The sequence below is a fragment of the Nilaparvata lugens genome, chromosome 1 (assembly GCF_014356525.2).
Source record: "Nilaparvata lugens isolate BPH chromosome 1, ASM1435652v1, whole genome shotgun sequence".
Classification (NCBI taxonomy): domain Eukaryota; kingdom Metazoa; phylum Arthropoda; class Insecta; order Hemiptera; family Delphacidae; genus Nilaparvata; species Nilaparvata lugens.
In genome coordinates this window covers 36,915,939-36,942,413 of record NC_052504.1, presented here as the reverse complement: position 1 = coordinate 36,942,413, position 26,475 = coordinate 36,915,939, and the positions used below count along the sequence as shown (strand labels likewise).

The 26,475-nt window shown below is 35.9% G+C and overlaps 1 protein-coding gene across 1 annotated transcript; it reads right to left on the bottom strand.

Moving 5' to 3' along the window:
• Positions 1-1,005: 1,005 nt before the first annotated feature.
• Positions 1,006-24,651, bottom strand: LOC111043337 (mitochondrial transcription rescue factor 1). The gene is made up of 4 exons (XM_022328254.2): positions 24,115-24,651; positions 18,332-18,483; positions 10,888-10,960; positions 1,006-1,347 (listed from the first exon to the last, which is right to left on the bottom strand). The coding sequence occupies exons 1-4, from the start codon at positions 24,331-24,333 to the stop codon at positions 1,150-1,152; spliced, it is 642 nt and encodes a 213-aa protein (XP_022183946.2). The 5' UTR covers positions 24,334-24,651; the 3' UTR covers positions 1,006-1,149.
• Between the last annotated feature and the right edge of the window lie 1,824 nt (positions 24,652-26,475).

The following is a 26,475-nucleotide window of genomic DNA, read 5'->3' as shown; positions in this document are numbered from 1 at the left end:
TGATTGATTATGAATAATTTCTATAGCAATGGTTTACAAAACATCCCACGGCATGGGTTGCTTTTCGTGGATTAGCGTGGGTCTACTTTACGGCGGGCCTTAGGGTCGTTTGCACAGTCAGAGTTTAAACTAAATTTCATTTTAAACTGGATTAGATCCGTATCAAGTATCGTTCGTTATAATGTGGTTCATTTTGAGTTTAAGCCAACAGCTGATAATATTCAGTTAAAGTCAAGTATCGTTCGTTATAATGTGGTTCATTTTGAGTTTAAGCCAACAGCTGATAATATTCAGTTAAAGCTTTGACTGTGCAAACGGCCCTTAGTCAAGTCACATCACCCGCAATTGGGATGCCAGGTTCGGTTCCGTCTAAGCAAATATTTTAGGATAGTAGCGTTTGAATAATAATAATATCGAGTGACCTGGCTCGCTCTGGTCAGAATTTCCTTCATCTTAACTCTCTGTGTTATCAACTTTCGTAGAAGCGAATTTCATCAGTATAGATATCATTATGATCGACCAGAAAACCCTGATTACCTTGAAATCTAATGTATTGTAATCGAAAGCCGAAGTGTTTCATATAAACAATGTTAATATTACCTCTGAATTGAACCACTCATGCCCGTCTTCACAGGATCAAATTGAATCAGATTACACCTACAATCGTGGACTGGAGAGTTAATCTCTATTTTTGTTCGGTGGGGAGGTAGAAGGAAGCCAACTGCGCATGCCTGACGCATGCTGGCTGGTTGACTAAAATAGCGGGATAAAAATCAGTTGGATGATCAAATGTTATTGCTACGACTAGTAGCATAGCCACCTCTAATACAAGGCCCCAGCCTACGATATTGCAACGTCGCAGCATAGGCCTAGAATCTAATACATGATTGGTGAAAAAAATTTAAAAAAATACCAGCTGATCTTTCAATCGACCCACAGATCAACTATCCAGTCCACGACTAGACTTGGCTTTGTGTTGATCAAGGGTTGAAAATGAATTGCTCATTGACGCAAATCTAAATACAGTATAAATATACAATAGCATGCAAAACCTTCAGCGTCATTCACAATATGTTATTCAATCCAATGAATTTACTTTGTTATGTACAGAACATTTAAACTAGAACAAGAAAACTATTTGTTTGATACTTATTGAGTCACTTCAACCCAAGGGTGTTTCTCATAGTTCTCAACACTGAGTTGTTTGATTCTTCTTATTTTCACATTGATAGCATCTTCATCTTCATCCGCAGCAGCGGACAGGATTTCTATGCGAGAGATATTCAACAAGTTGTCATTGTTGGGGTTCAGTCCTTTGATAATGTCCACTTCATCGCCAACATTCAACTGCAAATAAACAGCACTTTCATTAGAACACGTTTTCATGGATAACTTCATTTACAACTTATGAAATGACATTACATGTAAAACTGAAGTGAAAGGAGCACATCAAAATCAAAAGAGAACAGCTTGATATGAAATATGGACAAATTTATTGGTTGCTTGGTCGCCAATCCACCCTATCTTTGAAAAACAAGATCAAACAACCAAATCTTTAAACCAATTTGGGTGTATGGGATCCAACTATGGGGATGTGCCGGTCAAAGTAACATCAATATGATACAGAAATTTCAAAATAATGTATTAAGGAATATGGTGAACGCTTCATGGTACATCAGAAACAATGACGTGCAGAGAGATCTACGCATTCCATTTGTGGCCAGTCGATTTGCCATGCGCGCGGCATGAGTCGAGACTCCATCATCATGTCAACCCTGAGGCAAGCCAACTACTACACAACGAAGATCTTACCAGGAGGCTGAAGAGAAGAAAGCCTTTTGAACTAGTTTAAAATCAATTTGTGATAACTCACGCAGACTATGCAATTTTTACTGCTCTCATAATCTCAAAACTACCTGGGCCATAAATGGATGAACTGAAGTTTTATAGTTTTTCATAGTGAAATGAAAAGTTATGTTTAATGACAATCAATATAGAAAAAAATACAACTGGATGTTTTGAAAGAATAAAAATAGCTAAGTTGATTGGAAACCGTCATTCCTCAAGATTTTAGTTTATCAAAAAAAAATTCGTTGTTGAAATAATTGTGATTCAGTACAAATTGAAGATGAAAAGTAGAATTCGAGCTTATTAAAATCGAAATTTTATTAGCTAAAAAAGGCAAAATGAGTTTTTCTATCCGACGGTCAGATTTGGCGGAAATTCATGACTCAATAATAATTTTACTAGCCATAATTACAAAGATGCAAGCAGTAGGCTTTGTCAATAAAATACCACAAACATAATTTAACATTTTAAAATTTATAAGAAAAGTTGAAAAGCATTACAAAATGGATAATACATTTGAATTTTACGAATAAAAATTGTAAGTTTCCAGGTACTCATCTAAAGAATGAAAAGCTTCAGACTTTAGCCAATTATCTACAAAAGTTCTCAAGGGTAACTGCATGACATTCACTGGTAGTTAAACATACGAATTTGCGAATACTTATGGCTTTTCAAACGTTTAGTCAATCTTAACACTTTGTCTGGTGATTTCATCCATATATCAGGTGTTATATAGATGTACAACATTACTTTCATTAACCCTCAAACGGACATTTGGAGTCCGGCGAACCCAAGCTTGAATATTTTACGTGATATCTCTGTTTATGCGGGTGGCAGGGGATTTTGTTGCCAATGTAATTCAGTTAGTATCACTGTCAACTGTAAACTCTAAGGTTCAACTTTACGAAATTTATATTGATTTTAAATTGGTAATCAATAATTTTGATGTAAAGTGGACTGTATTGAATAGAAAAGAAACAAGTGATATCTCTACAGAAACAAGTACATGCAATGAATATATAAAAGAACAACTCACCGAAAATCTGCAGAGTACCTAATGTAATATTTATATTATTGAGCTTACAACTCCCAGGTAAGGTATTCAGGTGTCCCCGAGGTAGGAGATGAATCAAGGATGGTGAAAAGGCAAGCTTAATTGTCATCTACTGTTGGTAAATTCGGCTTCCATCATATAACGTTGCACATATATTTCTGACGAGATATTTACAATGTCTTTAAAGACTATAGATCGGTGAACTTTCCAATCGAAAAATAATAGTTTAAAACTTTCAACTAAAGGGAGTTTGGCAAACACTCTTCCAAACGTAGGTTTATGGTGTACGATTTAACATTAACGAAAAATTAATAATTTGAAGAACGATTTTCTTCTGGGAATGATCGACGAATAATATCAATTCCCGACTCGAGGCAAGCTCTTACAAAGCGAGACTGAACTGAAAGAAACAGCCTACCGGCTAGTGAGCGCGACGCACTCAAGTGAAAGAAATACGAACTGAACGAGGAGCGCGCGTCCAATTCAAAAACGAAAAATGAAAACTAGAGCTGGCTCCAACATCCCCCCCCGGCTGAAAAGCTATTTTCAGACAAGGCTAGAGAACAAAGAAACGAAAAAACAATGAATAAACGACGAAAGAAATAAAAATAAAACAAAACGAGAATAAAACAAAAAATGCAAAAGGAAAATTATTGAGTAGGCAACGGATACAACTTTGTAGCCGGCCTTTTGAAGCGACCATTGGCGCACCGCACCATAGCCACTCGAACGACACCGTCAGCACCGGGAAATACTTCCTCAATCACCCCCAGAGGCCATTTCAACGGTGCGACATTTGGTTGATCCACTAGGACGATTGTACCAACCGTGAGAGGGGTGGAATCCTTACACCATTTCACACGGGTTTGTAATTCATGTAAGTATTCTTTGCGCCAACGACTCCAGAAAGACTGAACCATTTGATTGACTAATTCAAACCGATCCAAGCGATTCATTGGACGATCTTCCACATTTAACATAGGAAGGTACTTAAGAGGTGTCAAAGTGAGAAAATGAGCCGGTGTGAGGGCGAGGGGTTCACTCGGATCCGCGCTCATTTGACATAACGGGCGTGAGTTAAGTACAGCCTCAATTTGAACTAAGACAGTGTTCAATTCTTCGTAAGTCAACAACTGGTTACCAATAACTCGAAACAGGTGTGACTTTACTGATTTTATATTCGCCTCCCAAAGACCGCCGAAGTGAGGTGAACCTGGCGGGATGAAATTCCACTCAATGCTATGATCAGCAAGTTCATTCTGGAGCAGGTTTTTATATTCCTTGGAGTTCAGCATCCGTGACAATTTTATTAGCTCATCATAGGCGCCGACGAAGTTGGTACCATTATCGGAATACATGACCTTACAAGGACCTCGTCGAGCAAGGAAACGGCGAAAAGCTGATAAGAACATTTGGGTCGATAAGTCCGAAACTAATTCAATGTGAACGGCTTTAGTTGCCATACAGACAAAAAGACAAATGTACGATTTAAATATGAAAGGATTCCGACGCCTGGCCATGGTGATTCGAATGGGTCCACCATAATCAACTCCACATTGGACGAATGGTTTAGACGACAGAGTTCTACAGGCTGGCAGATTGCCCATTTTCGGCGGTGTAAGAGTGGGACGATAGTGAAAACACTTGTTACATTTTCGTACATGACTCCTTATAAGGACATGGGCTGATAAAATCCAATATTTTTGTCTCAAAATAGACGCCAATAAATGAGGTCAAGTGTGACAATGCTTTTCATGAAAATAATCAATCAAAAGCGTGACCAATGGATCATTTTTCGGTAATATAATCGGATGACAGCTGTCATAATTCAACTCAGAATTTTGTAAACGTCCACCCACACGAATAATATCATGATCAAGAAAGGGTGACAGTTGTTGAAGATGAGAAGTACATTCTTTCCCAGCTTTCAATTCCAGTAATTCTTTCGAAAAATGAATTTTTTGTACGACTTTACACAAATGTTTTTCCGCCAAATCGAAATCTAATTCATGAGGTTTAGGCAATAGACGAAGTACTTTCAATATTAACACCATGATACGCAATAGACGTTGGTAGTTGGAACAACGAGCAATTAAAAGATGAATCGAATTAATAGATGAATTTTCCGACTGTACTACAGTGACAATTGAGTGAACCTTGACCTCAGGTAGACACTCTATAGGTTCCAGATCGACCTTGACGGGCCAATCACTCTCTTCTAACATTAGCCAAGAGGGGCCAGACCACCACAAATCATGATTAATTATTTCAGAAGGGGATAAACCTCTCGAAATGGATCAGCTGGGTTTGAATTTCCTGCCACGTGTAACCAGTCGTTGATAGGACAGTCTTGAATTTTCGTAACTCGATTAGCGACGAAAGATTGCCATCTAGATGGACAGCCCCTGATCCAATGTAAGACAACAGTTGAATCCGATAATGCAACAACGCGAGTCACGTGACAACGAAGGCTCAAAACAGAGACAACAACCTGTATTAATTCAGCGAGCAAGAGCGCCGCGCATAATTCAAGCCTAGGTATGGATAAAGTCTTAGATGGCGCGACTTTTGATTTAGCGCACAACAATGTGATAGTTGCAGGTTGCATATCCATTTGAGATTTTATGTAGATCACACCACCATAACCTAAAGTCGATGCATCACAGAAACCAATGACAGTAATTTTCGAATCATTCATCACTCCTAAATGACGTGGTATGAAGAGATTGGACAATAAAGGGAACTCCTTCTGACATGTCTCCCATTGAAGCGCAATAGAGGGAGGCACTGAATCGTCCCAATCAAGACCAGCATTCCATAATTGTTTAATTAAACATTTAAGAAACAAAGTTAGGGGTGACAAGAGTCCCAAAGGATCGAAAATGCGTGCTACTACCGATAAAATGTGACGTTTGGTAGGAACAGACTGATTAGGATTCACTGAAAAACAAAACGAATCACTACCCGGTTGCCATTTCAAACCTAGGACAGTCAACAAATTTCCCATCTCGAAATCTTTAGACAAGGCCGATTTTTCATCCTCCGAGAAATCATTCATCAATTCAGGTGAATTGGAACTCCATTTAGTAAGTTCGAATCCGCCTCTCTCGAACAATTCTTTAGCCTGACTACAAAGACGATTTGCTTCACCTAAAGAAGACACACTTGTCACCAAATCATCCATAAACATGTCACTCGGAATACGAGCTTTAGCATCAGGGAAATTTTCACCTTCTTCTTGAACAAGTTGATGGACAGTTCTGAGAGCTAGAAACGGTGACTCACTCAGACCAAATACGACAGTTTTTAATTCAAAAATTGTATGGGATCATTGGACGAAAATCTCCATAACAAACGCTGAAATTTGCGACACGATTCATCGACAAGAATCTGTCTATACATCTGCTTTATATCAGCAGTTACAGCGATAGAAAATAACCGAAAATTGACTAACAGAACGAAAATATCCGTTTGCAACTTGGGGCCGATATGAAGTATATCATTCAATGATACTCCAGTAGTAGTTTTCGCGCCTGCGTCAAAGACAATACGCAAAGGCGTTGATTGACTCTGAGTTTTGATTACAGCATGATGAGGTATAAAATAACCACTTTTATCACTCTGATTTTTTATCAATTCCATGTGTCCTTGTTTGAGATAATCCAAGAGGACATCGTGATACACTAAACGCATGTTTGGATCACATGCCAGTCGTTTCTCCAAACTGATGAGTCGACGTTCTGACATAGCATAAGAATCACCAAGACAATCAGGGGATTTTGAAAACGATAATGAGACAACGAATCTTCCCGAATTTTCACGACGAACGGACGATGCAAAATTCTTCTCGCATTCCAACTCATCAGCAGTGAGTTGTTTTCCTACATCTGGAACGCTTTCCACTTCCCAAAATTTTCGAACTAACTTATCCAACGGTGATGTTAGACAAGTCATCAAACACGTTGAATTTTCTGAAGATTGAGTTAAAATAGGGGCTCTACCCATCAAAATATAACCGAAAACACTTTCCAAGGCCATCAAATAATTCGAATCAATTTCCACACGACCATTTCGGAAAATATGGGGCACTAATTCAGCTCCTATAATAGCGTCAATTTCGCTGGGAATGTGATAACTTTCATCAGCAAGTCGAAGACCAAACAAATTTGATAATTTAGAATTATCAATTTTACTAGTGGGAAGCTGTTCCATGATTTTTTCGACAACTAATGGTTCAATGGAAAATTTAACACTAGAATCGAGTCGAGATTGAAGCGTGACAAAAGTACGACCAAAAACTGATTGCGAATTTCCGCCAAAACCATTCACAATTAATTGGAAAGGAGAAATCGATAGTTGCAATTTACGACAAAGTTTACGAGTAATGAAATGACTTTGACTAGCTGAATCAACTAAAACTCTTATTTTGTGCAATCTACCTCTCTTATCAGGTACCTCGACTTGAGCAGTTGATAGTAGAACACAGAAGCATAATATACTATACTATAACTATACGGTGCCGACTTCGAATCGATAGAACAACAGGTAATAGTATTATTTTCTACCTTTTTCGCATCCGAATTTGATGACGAATTTGAAGCATTTCCGAAATGTAAAAGCGAATTATGCTTCTGACTACATTCCTCGCAGTTGGAAGAAGTACAATCTTTACTACGATGGGCTGGCGAGAAACATTTCAAACAGCAACCCTTCTCCTTAACAAAACGAAAACGGTCCCAAGGTGATAACTGACGAAAAAGACGACAATTGATCAATTTATGATTTGTCATCGAACATTTCAGACATTCTGATATTTTTACCGGTGATTTGGTCACTTGCGAATTCGATTGAACAACCAACACTTTGGATTTTGGTATTGGTTTCACTACTGGCTTGCATTGTTTAGACGATTCGTCATGCGGTAACAATTTAATCTGCCTTTCGATGAATGAAACAAAATCAGTATATGTGGGATCATCCTTAGTATGAACTGAAGCTTCAAATGCCTTTCGAGAAACAGGATCTAAAATTTTCAACGCTTGGAACAGAAATATTGCATCAGATACATCTTCACCTCGTAGGCGTTTTAAAGCAGTAATTGAACCACAGAACTGATCGACTATAGAAACTAAACCTGCACGAGACTCAGATTTTAGACAATTGAATTCGAAAATTTGTTTCAAGTACACATTTGAGAGTGAGCGGGGGTCATTGAACCGCTTAATTAATGCATCCCAAATAATTTCATAATTATTAGCAATAGGTGGTAGATGACGTGAAATATTAGCTGCTTCTCCAGATAGTTTGGACACCAGATATTGGACCTTTTGTTGATTTGGAATCGATTTGTTGTCATGAATCATGCATTTAAACATTTCGTAGAATACCGCCCATTTTGATTGATCTCCGTCGAACACAGGAATTTCAATTTTCGGTAAAATATTAGACGAATCCTTATTGGAAGATACAGGTTGAGCCGGGGTAGAAACACTAGGTACAACCTGACTGCATTTTTTCAATTCACTAGCAATTGCTTCCATATGTTCGAACATTTCCATATGTGAACTACTAAATTTGGGTACAAATTCCGGGTCTTTTTCCATTTCAAGCTCCTGTATTTCCATTTCAACAGCTTCATAATCCTGAACAGTTTTAAGAGTGGAACTATAGAGAATTAGAAATTGTTTAGCACTAGCTTCTTCTTTTAAAGCCTTTTTCGACAAATCGAAAGTACGTTGAATACGATAGAAATATTGCTCAAGTTTAGCTCGTTTGAGCTTTAACTTCTTTTCACTCATGATTGGATATTGGAAAGGTCTTAATGATTTTCATTTACTAATTTTCGAATAAAATTACGAATGCAACAATGAACGATTTTTATTGATGATTCAAGCAAGCAAAATGATAATGTTAGTACAAATTGAACAGAGAAAGCTCAATAGACGAAGCAAGCTAAGCGATAACGTTATCAGCATTGCAAAGTAACGGTTCCGATCGGACAATAGAGATAAGAGTGAACCAACTTGATCGGCTCAATTCATAATGTACAAACAGGTTTGAACCCTAGCATGCACAAACGATTTACAATAAAATTGGATAAGTGCTTGCCAAATATTTGAATAAAAAATAGCCAATAAAATTCGGCCTGGATGACCAATGTAAACTCTAAGGTTCAACTTTACGAAATTTATATTGATTTTAAATTGGTAATCAATAATTTTGATGTAAAGTGGACTGTATTGAATAGAAAAGAAACAAGTGATATCTCTACAGAAACAAGTACATGCAATGAATATATAAAAGAACAACTCACCGAAAATCTGCAGAGTACCTAATGTAATATTTATATTATTGAGCTTACAACTCCCAGGTAAGGTATTCAGGTGTCCCCGAGGTAGGAGATGAATCAAGGATGGTGAAAAGGCAAGCTTAATTGTCATCTACTGTTGGTAAATTCGGCTTCCATCATATAACGTTGCACATATATTTCTGATGAGATATTTACAATGTCTTTAAAGACTATAGATTGGTGAACTTTCCAATCGAAAAATAATAGTTTAAAACTTTCAACTAAAGGGAGTTTGGCAAACACTCTTCCAAACGTAGGTTTATGGTGTACGATTTAACATTAACGAAAAATTAATAATTTGAAGAACGATTTTCTTCTGGGAATTCCCGACTCGAGGCAAGCTCTTACAAAGCGAGACTGAACTGAAAGAAACAGCCTACCGGCTAGTGAGCGCGACGCACTCAAGTGAAAGAAATACGAACTGAACGAGGAGCGCGCGTCCAATTCAAAAACGAAAAATGAAAACTAGAGCTGGCTCCAACACAACATTCTCCTGCATTGTCAAGGTTAGTTGATGTCTGAGAACAGAGCTGTGTCAACATTTTTCTCGATTGGGGTCCACTGGAGCCCAATTAAGTTATTTATATGATATTAAGTTATTCAAGTTTTACCCTTGATTAAGTTATAAGTATGAATCTGCAAGTAATAGGTTATATCATATTATTTTCATTTTTTTCTTCATTTTGGAGTTGGAAACCAGAGCAGAGGGAATCGTTTAATTACTTCAAGACAATCATAGTGTTTGTTATAGCTTGGACTTCAATTATTATGAGTCTATGATCCGGACTATGAGGCTCAAGTGCAATCAGAAGAGTCTGACATCAACGACATCAACGACATCAACGACTGAATATCACAATAGAGATGTTTATGATGGAGACGAAAATCGAAATGTACAACATAATTTGTGCCATAAGTGTTTAATGTTCGTTTGAGGGTCCAATATAGCTTGATAAGTCGATCTATTATCAAATATTAAGCCACTACTATATCAGTTTACATTGAAAAAACATGTTTGTGCGAATTGAGTGCGGATGGAAAAGACCAAAATATATAATTTTAATCAACTTACATCTATATTTTCACAGTATTTCAGTCTCTGCAAGAGAAAAGTTACTCTACACAGTGTTTTTTCACATAAATACACTAGGTGATATTCCCAACTGAGTTCACTACTAAGTACATTCCTAGTAATTCTACATGTTTGAAGAGATCATCGTCCAAATTTAGATTTATTTGATTGTTGAGATAAAATATTATTTGCTCTGTTTTAATCTAATTTGCCTCAATTACTAAGTTGGCATTGAACCACATCTTAGCTCATCCATAGCCCTTCATACTGAATCTTGAACAGTTGTTATATTAACATTATGCACTAAAGTTGTATAATCTGCATATATCATTGAATAGAGAGAACTATTTTTGTTGATCTCATTTACAAAGATTAGAAAAACAAGAAGAGGCCAAGGACTGATCCTTGGGTTGTAGACAACTGAAAAAGGAACTGGAAATGTCGACGTTTCTGTATGGCTCTATTGAAAGCTCCAGTTTTAGAAGGTCAACTTTTTTATTTTTGTTGTCTAATACAATTAAGTTGGAGAAAAACTATAATTATTTGGGTTTAATAGTCACTTACTCTCTGGCTTTTCTTTGTGATTTTAGATCCGTTCAGACGTAGTCTACCTTCATAGAACAAATTGTCGATTTTGCTGTAAAAATAAAACACCTACTTCAATTTTTCAGATAATCAATTTCATTGATTTGTCTTTAAATTCTATTTTTTAGATAACAAAGCGACAACTCCATTGATTTGTCTACTTGAATTCCAATGAACTTGTTTTACATTAACGCCAAAATTGATAAGTGCTCATTATCAGTTGTTAAACAATAAAAACTATTTTCAACAATTCCTATTTATAATATTAAAAAGGAAGGTATTGGCTCATACATGTACGAGATAGGAGGTACACGAATGATGCATTATCACTTATGAACTAATGAGCTGATTAACTCGCAATTTTACATAACGATTCTGAATTTACCTAGTATAATGAACATGAGATTATCTTCATTGCTATTAATCAAGTAATTCCAATTTAATAAATGATTATAACAAAGATTAATAAATTTGTGATTCAACGTTTACGTAACTATAAAAGCCCAACAACACAGAGCTTTTTCTAAGTGACAGCGTAGCTTATTTAGTGGCGCGCGCGGATCAGGAATCAAAGGTTGCGTGTTCGGGACCTAACAAACTAATTTTTTTCTAAAAATTGTCAACTCTGATACCACGAATTATTACCACGAATTATTGAAATAGTATATTTCGCACCTAGGGCCGAAAATTAGACTTTTCCGGCTCGAAATCGGTTTTTAAGTCCGAGGCAGTAGGCCGAGGACTAGAAAAGATTGAGAGCCGGAAACACATTTTTGCCCTTGGAGCGAACGCTATTTTTCGCCACACAATAAAATAACACAATATATATATGAGAATAATTGTTTATTGGGCACTTCCAAAAGCAAAACTGAAAGGTCATAGCTCTAGCAAATTTGAGGTAATATGAATATCAGGAAATTGTCCAAGTATCTTTATTTTATATTTCATTTTCAGTGGATACAATTACAAATCATATAAATATGATCGGGAAAGAATAACAGGCATGGCCCAAAACTATTCAGTTCCCAAATTTTTATAATGAATAACATGTCCAAAAAATAGGTTGTTTTTAGTAGTTCTAAAATCATCCACCAGGTTTAGTGGTAAACGCAGTACTTAAGCTGGGTCTGGGTTGATTCAATTTGTCTAAATAACCTAAAAGATTATGTTCAATTATGTTTTAATGTGGGAGGTTGAGTTCATACTTTTTTATTCTTTCAAATGGCAATAACATTATAATTATTATTATGAATGTTTTGATTCTTGAATAATAAACATGAATAATGAAAAGTTTTTTGATCAGCTGTTTTAGTGCACTTGAAATTTGGACGATCTGGATGTCAACAATGCTTGTTATCGTCGACTGAGGAAGTTGAGGTTAGAAGTCCTATCCTACTCTGAAAATTGAATTTGAATAGTTTATAATATATTATCTTATTTGTATGTCATTCATGCAAATAAAATGATAGTATCTTATTGCAGAATACTTTATTCAATTCTAGAAGCATAAACTAATTCCGTTTCATAATAAACTATTTGTAAAAACTTTCAACGCCAAGGAAATTGCCCAAGTAGTTCCAAAATTATCCACCAGGTTTCGTGGCAAACGCAGTACTATGAGGTTAGAGGTCGGATTCTATTTTACTCTGAAAATTGAATTTGAATTGTTTATAGTATCTTATTTGTATTTTATTCATCCAAATAGAATGACAGTATCTTATTGTAAACTACTTTATTCAATTCTAGAAGCATAAACTGATTCCGTTTCATAAACTATTTTGTAAACACGTTCACATCAAATCAGAATCAGCTGCCTTCAAGGTTATTTTACAGTCCTAGGGCCATAAAAAATTTACTGGCCTGGTCAAAAAACAATCATTTTCGGCCTCCATATGACGCACGAAAACCAGCATATTACATCCAAGTGGTGCGAAAAATGAAATGTGAGAGCATGCTCATTTGTATTATCCCGCTGCAATCAGCTGTTTTCGTTTTGCTATAATGCAATTGTAAATTTCCCTCATATGTTTACTGCGTTAAAGTCCTGGACTCAAATAAGTTGAGAACTTAATAGACCCCGGAGTTTAGAAGATAAAATCGTGACTCAGAAAGTCTATTTAGACCGGAGCGCTTATTTTAGTCCTGGACTCTGTAAGTAGATAACTTATAGATCCCGAGCTCGGAAACCGGCCCTAAATTTTCCCCAGTGCAAAGCACGGGTTACCTGCTAGTTTCACAATACCGCTATCTCACTTCACCTAATTTACAAATTCAAAATATTGTTTGATGTTACAATAATATGAGAGTTTACTCAAAGCAAAATTTGTAATAATGCATTGTAATCATAATTGGAATTGTATTACTCTATACTATAATCTCCATTTCTGATATTATAATCAGGGCCCGGTTGCATAAAAGCCGGTTAGGTTTCAACCGTGATTAATTTCACGAGAACCAATCAGAGAAGGCTTTTTTAAGAAGACGACTTCTCTGATTGGTTCTCGTGGAATTAAACGCTTCTCTAATTGGTTCTCGTGGAATTAATCACCATTAAAATTTAACCGGCTTTTGTGCTATCGGCACTATGAGTTTTATGTTCGTGTAAGGCTGCCCACTAACGGTGGAACATGCATGGGAAACGTGCATGATACACGTGACGTCATAAAGCTGAATATACATTTATACAGTTCATATTTTGTGGCATCACAGCGAACCGCTTTGAGCAAAACTTTTTGGTTAAGGTTTTGTATTTCTGATTTTTGTTATTCATTTTTTCTTTGCTGCTAAGAGTACACTTTCGAACAACTGGTCAAACGTCTTTTTAACAAGCTATTTTATTGCTCAAATCGAGCAAACTTTCAAAAACTGTTGCATCCGGATCCAGACACATAAGCGCTTGGAATCCTTCCAGCTGAACATCTGATCATTGTGAACCAAAAACTCAAGCCCCACTTCAGAAATTCAAACTGACATTTTTTCTGATATAATATTATCCTCTATTTCTTACGATTACATCATTAAAATAATATAAATGATACTGAATGGGCTAAGAAAAATTTTTATTCAACACTTCCCAAATTCTAACAATTTAATGTAATAATTTATAATGTAAAGTTATGGAAAACATTATTCTCATAGATGTAGCCTACGGTACTGTTGTCAATCAATTATGGCATTGATAGTATCACATTGTTTGTCAGATTAGCGTTTTATTAATAGTTCATTTTGGTTGTTTTGGTTTGTAGCCAGATGGGATATTTTATTTATCAAGCTGCGTTTACATCGGAGTTAGTAACACGAGTTATAAACATAAAGTTATTAACTTGAAAAGTTATTAGGGAACAGCTGTAGTTGTAGGGTAGGGAAGCTGGGCGAGGGGGTTGCGGGGAAGATAGGAACCTGTTATTAACACTAGTAGTTCTGTGAACAGTAGACCTCGCGCTCAGTAAGCTACATTGACCTGTTGTTATGTTTTCTCATAAATTAATAAATAATTTATCAATTTAAAATGTCTAGAAAAATTCCTAAATAAACATTTAGGAGCTTTCTGTCCTATCGGACCGTGATGTGTCACCCCAGAATGTGAGTGTGAGCGCTGTTATCAGGTCTGACTGCAACTGTCTACAACGTTGATGGAAAGATACATTTTCAAGATGATCTATGTTTTTGAACGGGTAGTATTATAGTCAACTGTCTACTAACGTTGATGGAAAGATACATTTTCGCCACACTGCACAGAAAGCAGCTGTTTTCCAGTCCCTACGTAGCTCTGAAAGACAATGGACCAGTTCTGTGTACATGGAATGTGGTAAATTGTCCGACTCACAATTTACCAGGTAAAAAGTTCCGCGTTTCATGGGAAGAGTTTTGACATATTCTGTACCAGAAACCATTTCGAGTTCCAAAATCCTGCCCCACGAAGCGTGGTAAATTGTCCGACCTAGTACAGTTCTAACTATATGAGCTCTCATTGGTCGATTATTGTAGTCTGCTTGCTTCTCTGCGCATGCGCTGATAGTTTGTTTGTTCACCATAGCATAGCCATAGAATACATAACCAACAATATGATGTTTGATAACCATTCATTAAATGAATTTTTCTCTATAGAAAATTTTAGAGTAATGGAATAAACGACACATTTTAGTGTGAATCAACTTTATATGTGCGCGCCAAAAGCTTGTACCAACGATTTTGAAATGGCGTTCCATGGGAACATTTTGCACTAGTCACGTGATGGAACAATTCACGATTGGAACTGGAACAATTTACTGTACACAGAACATACACATTGTTTGCAGACGACTCTCGTCTGACGTCAGAACAGGTTTCTTTCCAGCTAAGGCCGGAAAGAGTACCCTTTCCGGCCGCTAACATGGAACTAAGAAAGGTGAAAAAGAAATGGTCTTTAGCATTGGGAGCTAATGTATCAGATTTTCGGATAGATATTCCAAGCCAGGGCGGAGCTTAGAGATGACTTGAATAGAACAGACCAATCAGCATCTCGGGATCACAGCCACAGAACAAACATTAATGAATAAAAATACATTTACACATTACAAATTCAAATTAAATACAATTTACAAATAGTCTACATTTGCAAAAAACTTTTTTGAAAATGTGTTTGGACAACTGTGCCATATGGTGCATTGTGTTCAGGAGGGTGAGATCAGAAATTTCCACCTCACTTTGAGTACCCTACGATGTCTGGTTCTTGAGATATGAGACATCAAAGTCCCCCCCCCCCCTCATAAAACATTCTTATTCAATTTATTTTTGTTATATAACTGATGCCAAAAAGTTAGGCGGCTTTGTGGGTCACATGGTGTAACCTAATCACAGCTGATGCAATGCATCTATTTATTGTCTCTTTTGATTTAAAAATCATCACCTAAGCCAAGCTATATGACAACTCTACTTGACAACATCAGCTGTTGGAACGCACAAGAGACCCACGAAACCGCCTAACTTTTTGGCGTAAGCTATACCTGTAGTGTGGCGAAAAATATTGTACACGACTCTCTCAGAAAGGTGTTTACGGTATTCGGATAACATATTCCGGAAACTATCATCATACCGTAAACACTAACTTTCTGTGCTTGTAGCACAATATACTATTTCAAGATGTTCGATGTTTTTGAACGGGTAGTATTATAGTCCACTAGACAGCTGATTTATAATGAATAATTCTATAGTCTGATTTTTACTCTAATATTGGCGTATGAAGGAGGCTCCTTTATATTATCCTTGAAATGCAAAATTTCCAAAAACATCTTCTTCTTCTTCTTCTTCTTCTTCTTCTTCTTCTTCTTCTTCTTCTTCTTCTGGTGCCTATCCGTTACTGAATGATGGCAATCATTCTGGCAATTATAACCTTGTTGACAGCCGCTCTAAAACGTTCCGGGGTGGACACTGCAAACCATGTTCTTAAGCTCTTTAACCAGGAAATTCGTCTCCTATCAACACCTCTCCTGCCAAGAGCTTTACCCTGTAGTACACATTTCAACAACTGGTATTTAAGTTGTAAGTTAAAAAGGAACATACCTGTCAATTTTCATGAAAATCTATTACCGCTTTTCGCCGTAAATGCGCAACATATAAACATTTAAACATTAAGAGAAATGCCAAACCGTCAACTTAAATCTTAGCCCTCACTTCGCTCGGTCAACAAAAGTATAGTAGCGATTAAACCCACGGTATTTAGATGAAAACGGTAGTGGTCATGAAATGTATGCGCAGTGGCCAGCCAGCTAGATTGCGTCATCGCCACCAACCGATGTATTTAACACCTATTGGCAATTTAAGAAACTTTTTTGTTAAAAACAGATGATTGGTTATAAAATGACGTCAGCTACACCGGAAATTTAGCACAAACATGCGCGTGACACCTACCGTCTTCTTTTATATACCGTGATTAAACCAGTGAATGCCAAAGCGGGAAGCCATATTCAAAAAGTAGGTGACGACTGGATAAGATCATTGTTCTTAATTTTCATAACCACAAAGATTTAATCATCTTAAGCAGCAGCGAGTTGTTTTCCCCATTAAATTCAATTTTAATATTGTGTTTGAATGTATATTTATATTTTACCTTTTTGGAATAGAGAAAAATTATTATTTATCATGTTTCAACCATGTAAACCGAAAGATACCAATTAAATAAAGTTCTAGTATTTCTGTTCTCTTTTGTTATCATAGTTCTTTTCCCTCCTTACATAATTGGTGAAGGCGTCTTCTCCCACTGTTCCTCATCTTGCTTACATAATTGGTGGAGACGTCTTCTCCCACCGTTCCTCATCTTGCTTACATAATTGGTGGAGGCGTCTTCTCCCACCGTTCCTCATCTTGTTTACACATTCAAATATTTAAACATTAAGAGAAATGCCAAACCGTCGACTAGAATCTTGGACCTCACTCTGCTCGGTCAACAAAATTTAATGCTATAAAAGAGGCTTTTGTTATTAACATAACACATATCTTTTGATCTTTACCGACTCTCGATGGATAACATAAATATTTTAATAAAAAGGAATTTTCTGTTAAAAAAACGAGTTATTAACTTTTGTTAAGAGAAATTTTTGTCGATTCAGTCAAGTTGGATACCTTTTCGATAACTCGTGTTATAAACTCCAGTGTAAACGCAGCTCAACATGATGTTAATGACTTTTGTAATTAACATCAGTTAATAACAAGAATGTTAAAAAAATTGTGTTATCAACTCCAGTGTAAACGCAGCTTTATTCATTGCGATGATTATGTATCTACTGTATATTTCAGTTATTATTGTATCAATAATTTAAAATATTTCAAGTGATCTTGTATTTTGGCGAAATAAAAGTTTTTTTTTTATTTGATAAGGAAAGAAAAAATAAGGTAACCTTGTGCTATTCCTATCCCTGTTATAATTCAAAAGAATTGAGCCAATATCTTTAATAATAACATAGATACAGCGATCGGCCCAAGCACCCACAGTCTGTAATTTAGCTTTCAAACTGTTTTAATGTTGGAACGTACATTTTTTAGTTGTCCTCTTTCATTAAAAAAAAGTCAATATCTCCAATTTTATAGCTGAGATACAGAGTTTGAATAGACGATTATTTAGCCCAGACTATTTAGCCCAATTTTTTAAATGAGTAAGAAAAACATTTGAATATAAATCACACCACAGATATCTATAAAATGATTATCACTCTGGTTCTACAACTGATTAACTCACCGGCCTCAATTTTAAAATGAGATCCACTTGTTCTGTGATCTTTGGAATTGTTTTCAGACTCAACTTCATCGGGACTCGACATGATTGAAGATAGCTTATAGGAAAAAGTTTGAAAAAAGATTTTATTGTTAAACTGGAAAATATTTTACTAGAAAATAGAGATAATTTGAATAGTTTCAAAAATTTAAGCATGAAACAAACTGTACTCACTTTCTTGAAAGTGCAAGTCCACTCTTAATCAACGCATCCAATCTCATAGAAGTGACACTTGTTTTAATCACTTTCGAAGTTTTATCAAACTTGTCCAATAGATCATCATCTTCATCACTATCGCTTTCTTCTTCATTGGCGTTACGATTAATCTTTGATCCATGAAACATTTTTAGAAAGCATTAAACAATCAGTACATAAGTTAAGGTATAATATACATTATCAAAATATATTTAGCCAACAGTCTCAATTCATTTTTATGCAAATCAATAATCCGAAATTTCAATACAGGCCTCAATTCTTAGGATTAATATACTGTATTTTGAAACAGTTTTTGCGAGCAAAGCAATAATAGTTCATCATAAATCGAACGAAAAACTATTCAAGTTTACCCAGGAAATGTTATGAGAGATGATATTGTGCGTGGTGTCAAAAAATATTATTGTGATAAATTCTGAATTCTTAGTGATCCTGACAATTCGGCCTCACAGTGCTGGTGCAGCCAAACTGCTTCTTCAGCAAATCAAAAGGGACTATTCCGATCACCCATCATACAAAACTGACTTGACCACTAGCAGCTTACACTTTTTCCTCAAACTCGAGACATGAGTTTTTAGACCAGTTTCAAATCCACCAATATTTGAAAAGCTACTTGAGTACATTGTATTGGCCAGAGTTGGGAAGTATCTCAACCATTGCGAAGTCAGAGAAACTGAGAAACAATATGGATTCAGGTCTGGTTTATCCACCAATGACGCTCTTTACGCCTATATAAACAAGGTATTGACTCACATGCATGACGGTTCCAAGATTTGCGGTTTGATTGCGGACCTGTCAAAGGTTTTTGATCTGGTTAATATGAAAATACTATTAGCAAAATTGAAATTTTATGGCTTCCAAGACGTAGTGTATGTAATTGGTTTGTTCCATATTTTGATGACCGATATCAACAAGTTATAATAGAATTTAATAAAAATTATGTTCATACGTAAGAATGATTGGAACCTGAATCCGGAGTTCCCCAGTGATCGGTGCTAGGCCCCATTTTGTTTTTACTTTATATATGATTTGCCTAGTTACTTGTATCCCGCACATAGTGTTAGCTGACGATATAAGTTTATTATTATGATGGAAAAGTGAAATTTATATGAAGATTGAATGCGAAATAGCATTAAAAAACTCGAATGGCTCCAGGCTGACCTATTCGCACTGAGTTATAATAAGACCAAAGCTCTTGCATTCAGGTGTTACAAGAATGAAGCATTGGAGGTGAATAATCATGAGATTGAAAGTGTGCACAAATTTAAAATTCTAGAAGTCACCATAAATAGTAATCTTTCATGGAAATCCCCTTTAGAATGTTTTAAAAAAATTAAACTCTGCTGTATATGTGCTTAGGACCATGAAAAACCTACTAGATATTCAAACTTTGAAAGAGGTCTATTACGGGCTATTCCATTCACATATGGCATATGGCATTGCATTTTGGGGTGATTCTACGGATGTCAGCCAGATCTTCAAGTTGCAGATATGGACAATTCGCGTTATGGTAGGAGTCAATAAGAACTAGTTGCAGACCCTTTTTTTGAGTAATTAAAAATTCTCCCACTCCCTAGTTTATACAGAGTGGGTGAAAAGTCCGAGAACGGCTTAATATCTCATACACAAAAGTAATTTGACGGTGGGTATGATTGGGGATCCTAGTCAAATTGAAAATACACGGTGTTCACGGTGATTTTTTGTGGACCTTCGAGAGTATATATTTAACAATCTGTTTTATAAATGCAAAATTTAAGTTATATATTTTAAATGATTGACAAGTCCATATACCCCTTTGAGAGGAGGTCTGTGGCTGATAAATTATCTATCTATGACTTTGAGGGCAGAGGATACAAACTAACAAGGAGCTCTAAAACAACGTCAAAGCCCACTTAAATTCATTTGGCGGCAGCATTTTCTGAAGTTAACCCTAAAGATTGATTAATCAAATCTAACATGGAAAAGGCTGACATCTGCAAAAAAATGTTTTTACTCTTGGTTTGATACATGTGCCATGAAAATAAAATTTGAACACTTTTCGTCCAGAGTATATCTTAGTTATTTTTTATTAATAACATCTTGGCTGCACTTTAGTATATGAGCCGCGAAATTCAGGCTGCTACCCACTCCTAACTCAAGTTTCATAATAAAATATTACAAAGGTTTATTCAATTTCCTCACAATAATGTCAGCATTTACTGAAATTGATTTCATTAATCTACAAGAATAATAATGTTATCTCTGATCAGCTAATTAATCGCTGATTCAATTAATCAATAAATTAATTCAATATGGCGGACCAGATTTTCAAAGTCATAGTAAAGAAGTATTTTCAATTTGAGTAGGATCCCCAATCACACCCACCGTCAAATTACCTTTGTGTATGAGATATTTAGCCGTTTCCGGACTTTTCACCCACCCTGTATATGTTGGAACCAATTTTTCTTATAAAAAATGAGTCGATGTTCAAGAAGGGTTTTATGATACATTCCTATGAGACATGTACTCAGGGATGAAACACATCGCACAGCTTTATATGCGAAAGGGGTAACCAGCATAGGTATTCATCTATTTAATACATCACCAACACATTCAACCTGTCAAACGTTTGAAAAACTGAGAGTTCAGTTGAAGACAGAACTGAAAGGACAGTGTTTCTATTCGATTCAGGAGTTTTTTCAGTTGCTTTAGTTCACGGTGATTTTTTGTGGACCTTCGAGAGTATATATTTAACAATCTGTTTTATAAATGCAAAATTTAAGTTATATATTTTAAATGATTGACAAGTCCATATACCCCTTTGAGAGGAGGTCTGTGGCTGATAAATTTATCTATCTATGACTTTGAGGGCAGAGGATACAAACTAACAAGGAGCTCTAAAACAACGTCAAAGCCCACTTAAATTCATTTGGCGGCAGCATTTTCTGAAGTTAACCCTAAAGATTGATTAATCAAATCTAACATGGAAAAGGCTGACATCTGCAAAAAAAATGTTTTTACTCTTGGTTTGATACATGTGCCATGAAAATAAAATTTGAACACTTTTCGTCCAGAGTATATCTTAGTTATTTTTTATTAATAACATTTTGGCTGCACTTTAGTATATGAGCCGCGAAATTCAGGCTGCTACCCACTCCTAACTCAAGTTTCATAATAAAATATTACAAAGGTTTTATTCAATTTCCTCACAATAATGTCAGCATTTACTGAAATTGATTTCATTAATCTACAAGAATAATAATGTTATCTCTGATCAGCTAATTAATCGCTGATTCAATTAATCAATAAATTAATCCAAGATGGCGGCAGTCAATCAGGGTTTTAACTTTTAGATGAGTCAATAATACAACTGTATTGAAGGCAAATATTATACTGCAGTTGTACAAAGTGGTGCAGAGGAAACGCATGTTTTTCAAACCGCTAGTACTTGGCGACGGGAGGGGGTATTGCCCTTGAACGAATGTTGGCAGACGGTCCATACTATGCCGTTACAGTCGCTATGGAGCATTGGAACTTACAACATCGTTTGTTTGCTGTCGAGCAGTTTTTTTAGAAACAATGAATTTGCAGTCACAGTGCAACGCTTTTCCGTCAATATTTTAGAGTTGGACGTCGAGGTGCAGTGCCTAATCGAAATACTGTACTCCGATGGGTTGCAGCGTTTAGAAGTACTGGTTCTGTGATGAAAAACAAACCACCAGGTCTTCACCGTTCAGTTCGTACTCCGGAAAATGTAGACCGAGTCAGAACGGCAGTTGTTACTAGTTACAGTTGATCGACTAGACGACATGGTCTCAGGACTAGACGATACTGACTTGTTCTAAATTTTCATTACTTACTTGATACTTGAAATCCTCCCACTGGAAGCACATCAGCGCCAAAACTGGCTTGCTCTACATTACTGGAAACCAGTCACAACTGTCTTGAACATGCTGAGGCTCAACTGCTTCACCCCTGCAGGCAGCCTGTTGAAGAAGCATAGTACTGAACTCCTATAACATACCCACAATCTCTGGAGGTGCACCCTGGGGATATCAAACAGCTCTCGATGCCTAGTGTTGAGGTGATGCACATCAGTCCAAGTTAACAAATTTCGTTGATTCTTCTTGATGTACATAAAGCAGAGAAGGAGGAAGTGGCTGATTACAGCTAGAATACCCAGCCTAACAGAAATTGGCTTGCAATAAGAAATATGTTCACTTGCAGTAATGATCCTAGCAGCCCGTTTTTACAGCTTCAGTATGTCCACAACCTTGGGTGAATGACCCCACATGATTAGACCGTAGTAGATATGGCAGTGAAAAAGTGCATGATACACCATGACCAGATATGCCTCCGCCACATGTTCCCTTAGCTTGAACAAAAGTAAACAGATTCGGGACAGTTAGAATTGGTCACTTGCTTGATGTGGCTGGCCCAGCTACGCTTTAAATGCAGCATAAAGCCCATCAGCTTTACAAGTTCCTGATCATGAGGCAGACTTCACGACAAACTGCAGATGATGTTTTCTGTCTTGCTCTCATTTAGCTATAAACTATTTACCAGGAACCATGAGGATGAAGACCACAGACCACAGATGCTCTGCTGAGCTCTCCAACTCCTGCTGAAGGTCAATTCCAGACGACAGCAAAAATGTATCATCAGCAAACAGGAGAGTTGTTTATACCATTTTTATCCAGGTCTTTGATTTTATAATGAACTGTATTGGCCCCAGAATCAACCTCTGAGGTACCCCAAGACTAAAAGAGTGTGGATAGGAAGCAGCTCAGCCCAATGACACCACCCGTGGCCTCTCAGTTAGGTATGACTCCCAGATGTTCAGAGCAGAGCCCCATAATAGTGAAGCTTCTTGATGTTGTGGTCAACTCAATCAAATGCTCTGCTCAAATCATACAAATTAAGAGCCATGGACTCACCATCTTCAAGCACTGAACCAATTTTTGTCTAGTCTATTTAGTACCTAATGAAATTTAAAAGAATGAACAAGAATAAAGATTTAAAAGTATGGAGTATGCATTTTTTCGTTCATCTTAATGGTTAATGACTTTAGGCTATCTAGTGATTCATTTTTTTTCTTCATAATTCATTATTCTACCAAATCCAATTGTTTAAAATACATATTAATCACCAAGTGGACAAGTTAACCTGTATTTAAGCAAAACATTTTTACTTTTTTCAAATATCTCACGAATTATTGAAGATACCATCTATTAATCACCAAGTAAACAAGTTACCGTAACATCTTCTAAATAAAAAATTTGCTCTTTGCACATTTTTCGAAATGTTAAACTATTAAAGATAGAAACTTGGAACTGGTTTCATTGATTGAATTCCACGTTAAATTTTAGGCTACCTATATAAGATTTTACTATTCTAGAACTCATTGTAGCCACAAAAACATTATTAAAAATAAAATAAAAAATCAACTTTTAACCAAGTTTGTTCTGCTAATACTTCAGAATCAATAACAAGTATTCCACATAGAGGAACTTGTCTTGACCTCATCAATCCTCAATCGATTCTAATTATGAAGGTTTCAATGCTAGCAGCCCATAATCTAAGTTCTAAAGTGCCCCCAAAACCTTGATAACCCAGTACTGTATAGCCCATTAAAGAATTTAAATTTGTTAATATTCAAGTAGGCTATGGAACCCTACCAAATGCATTATGCCGTACCGGTACCTAACCTACTGTAGACTTATAATGTGAACTCAAAAGTCTACAAGGTTTAGAGAAATACTCACTTTCTTCGTAGAATAATTCCGTTGAGCAATGTCGACTGAATAGACAGGCTTATGATTAGTTAACAAAGGTACACTTTTTAAAGAATGTAATATAATAAAGTGAACATTTCTCCTAGATTGAATAATTTTAAACTTGGGAGTAACTCGGGTCAAACATTTTACTACCATAAGATTTTCTTGATAGAGTGAATTAAATTTAGCTAATAGCCTTCTCATCATGATTTGGATTAAGAAAATTTAAATTCCTGATAGCAAATCAAAATATACTAATAAATTTTAGAGTTTTTCAACTCTTCAGAAAACATTCTTTTGTTTGAGGTTTCTAAATTTCTCACAAAAATTCTAAGGTTATGTTTACATCTTATGCCGCATCCACATGTTGGCCCAGTGAAGGCAAATGACGACGAGCGCCAGTGTGTGGCTTCCGGTATCCGGTATCACAGAATAGGTACAGAATGGAAACTTCTAATCAAACGCCTATCTAACCAATGCTTTTTACATGACGCAAATACTAGACACGGCACGTGACCTTGGGAAGTTCCAATCCTGCTTCTGATTAGCTCGTGGCAGTGAATGAGATTAATTGATCCGGATCATTAAAGTGATCCGAACTATTACAATGCGGCGCTTCCTAACAAGATGGCGGATTTTTAAGTCAGGGTACTAGCAAAGTTTTCATACTGTATATATACTGTGCCTGTATCACCTCTATAATAGGGGTGATACCAATAATTGGGCACTGGTATAAATTTGAGTATGGGTTTGACGCTGATGTATACTGACAGCGACCCGAATAGACAACCTCTGGGGCCTGTTTTACAAAAGTACAAGTAGGTTACAAGTCTTGTTGCCAACCATGGTTTTGGAGAACAGCTGATTACTAGCGTTTCACAAAAGCAGTAATGTAAACTTGTAGTTACAATGAATTTCTACAAGTTTACAAGTGATTTGCTTGTTACGAACAAGTGTTTCACAAAGATTTTCATTGTAGCCAATAATTTTTGTCGAAATTCTTGTTCGTAACTATGAAATTTCTACCGAAGTGGAAAGCTATGTAAAGGATTTACAAGTGATCATAAAAATGATTTTAAATATTTCTAATAATCAAAAATGCCCTATATTCATCTAAAATTCATTATTTTGGAAATATACGCATCAGGAAATCGAATTTAATAAATTTCCAAAATAGTTATTAATGTGTAACCTCATAGGTTATGTGTACTATAGTATATATTCACAGTATATATTTTATACATTATATATAGTACATTTACTAAATATATACAGAGTACATAATACTGTGTAGGTTACAAATTCAGCAAGAAATGAAGTAGACTGTACAAAAAACATTATATTGCTTTCAAATATTAACAGAGTAATTATTGAAAAGTAGAAGTAACCTTTATAAAGAATGAAAAAAGGAAATCATCATGAAAATAGGTTGTTTACTATTGAAGTATTTGTAGAATTGTAAACTTGTAGATCATAATTTTTTGTATAACGTGAGTACTTGTAAACTTGTAGCTACAAGTACTTGTTTGTAACCATGGTTTGTAACAATACTTGTACCTTTGTGAAATAGGCCCCAGGGGCCTACAACAACTTGTAACTACAAGTACTTGTTCATAACCATGGTTTGTAACAATACTTGTACCTTTGTGAAATAGGCCCCAGGAACCTGAGCAAAAAAGTTAAATAGGTAGACTAGAGTAAAGAGAGACCTGAGGGGTCGCATGAATTGGGAATATCTGGAACTCAAAATATCTTGCAGCTAGCCAGAATTGGAAATATATGGAACTCCGAATATGTTGACAGGAGGAACTCCGAATATCGTGCAGGCCGGCGGAACTCAAAATATCTTGTCAGCTGGTGGAATTGGAAATAATATGTTAGTCAACTTAAAATGGGTAACAAACCTTGAGTAGACTTTGTTTCTTTTGTAAACACCATGTGATGTTGTCATCCATTTGTTGTTATTCTTGTATTATAGAATTTTGGTAAATCGAATAATCTAGTAAACAAATATCTTGGTGAATTTCATTGTATTAATAATTACTGATCTGAGATACTTGAGCTAGAATTTCTTTGTAAAACACTTTGTCTTTTAAATTAAAATTAGTTGGTTTTTATTTTCTTTCTATGTTGGTTTTTGTAAGTAGCAGTGGACACACCCTTTTTGCTACATATGTTTTGTAAGTTTTAGAATACGGTACTTAAGTGAAGATAATGGTTTATTATCACTCAGGTATTTCTTTCTTTTGTATTACTGATTGTTACTGAAAAAATATTTATCATTTAAGTACCGTATGGGTTACTTGTGGTAAATCTAAGGAGCAAATTTTAAATTTTTCACTTTCTGTG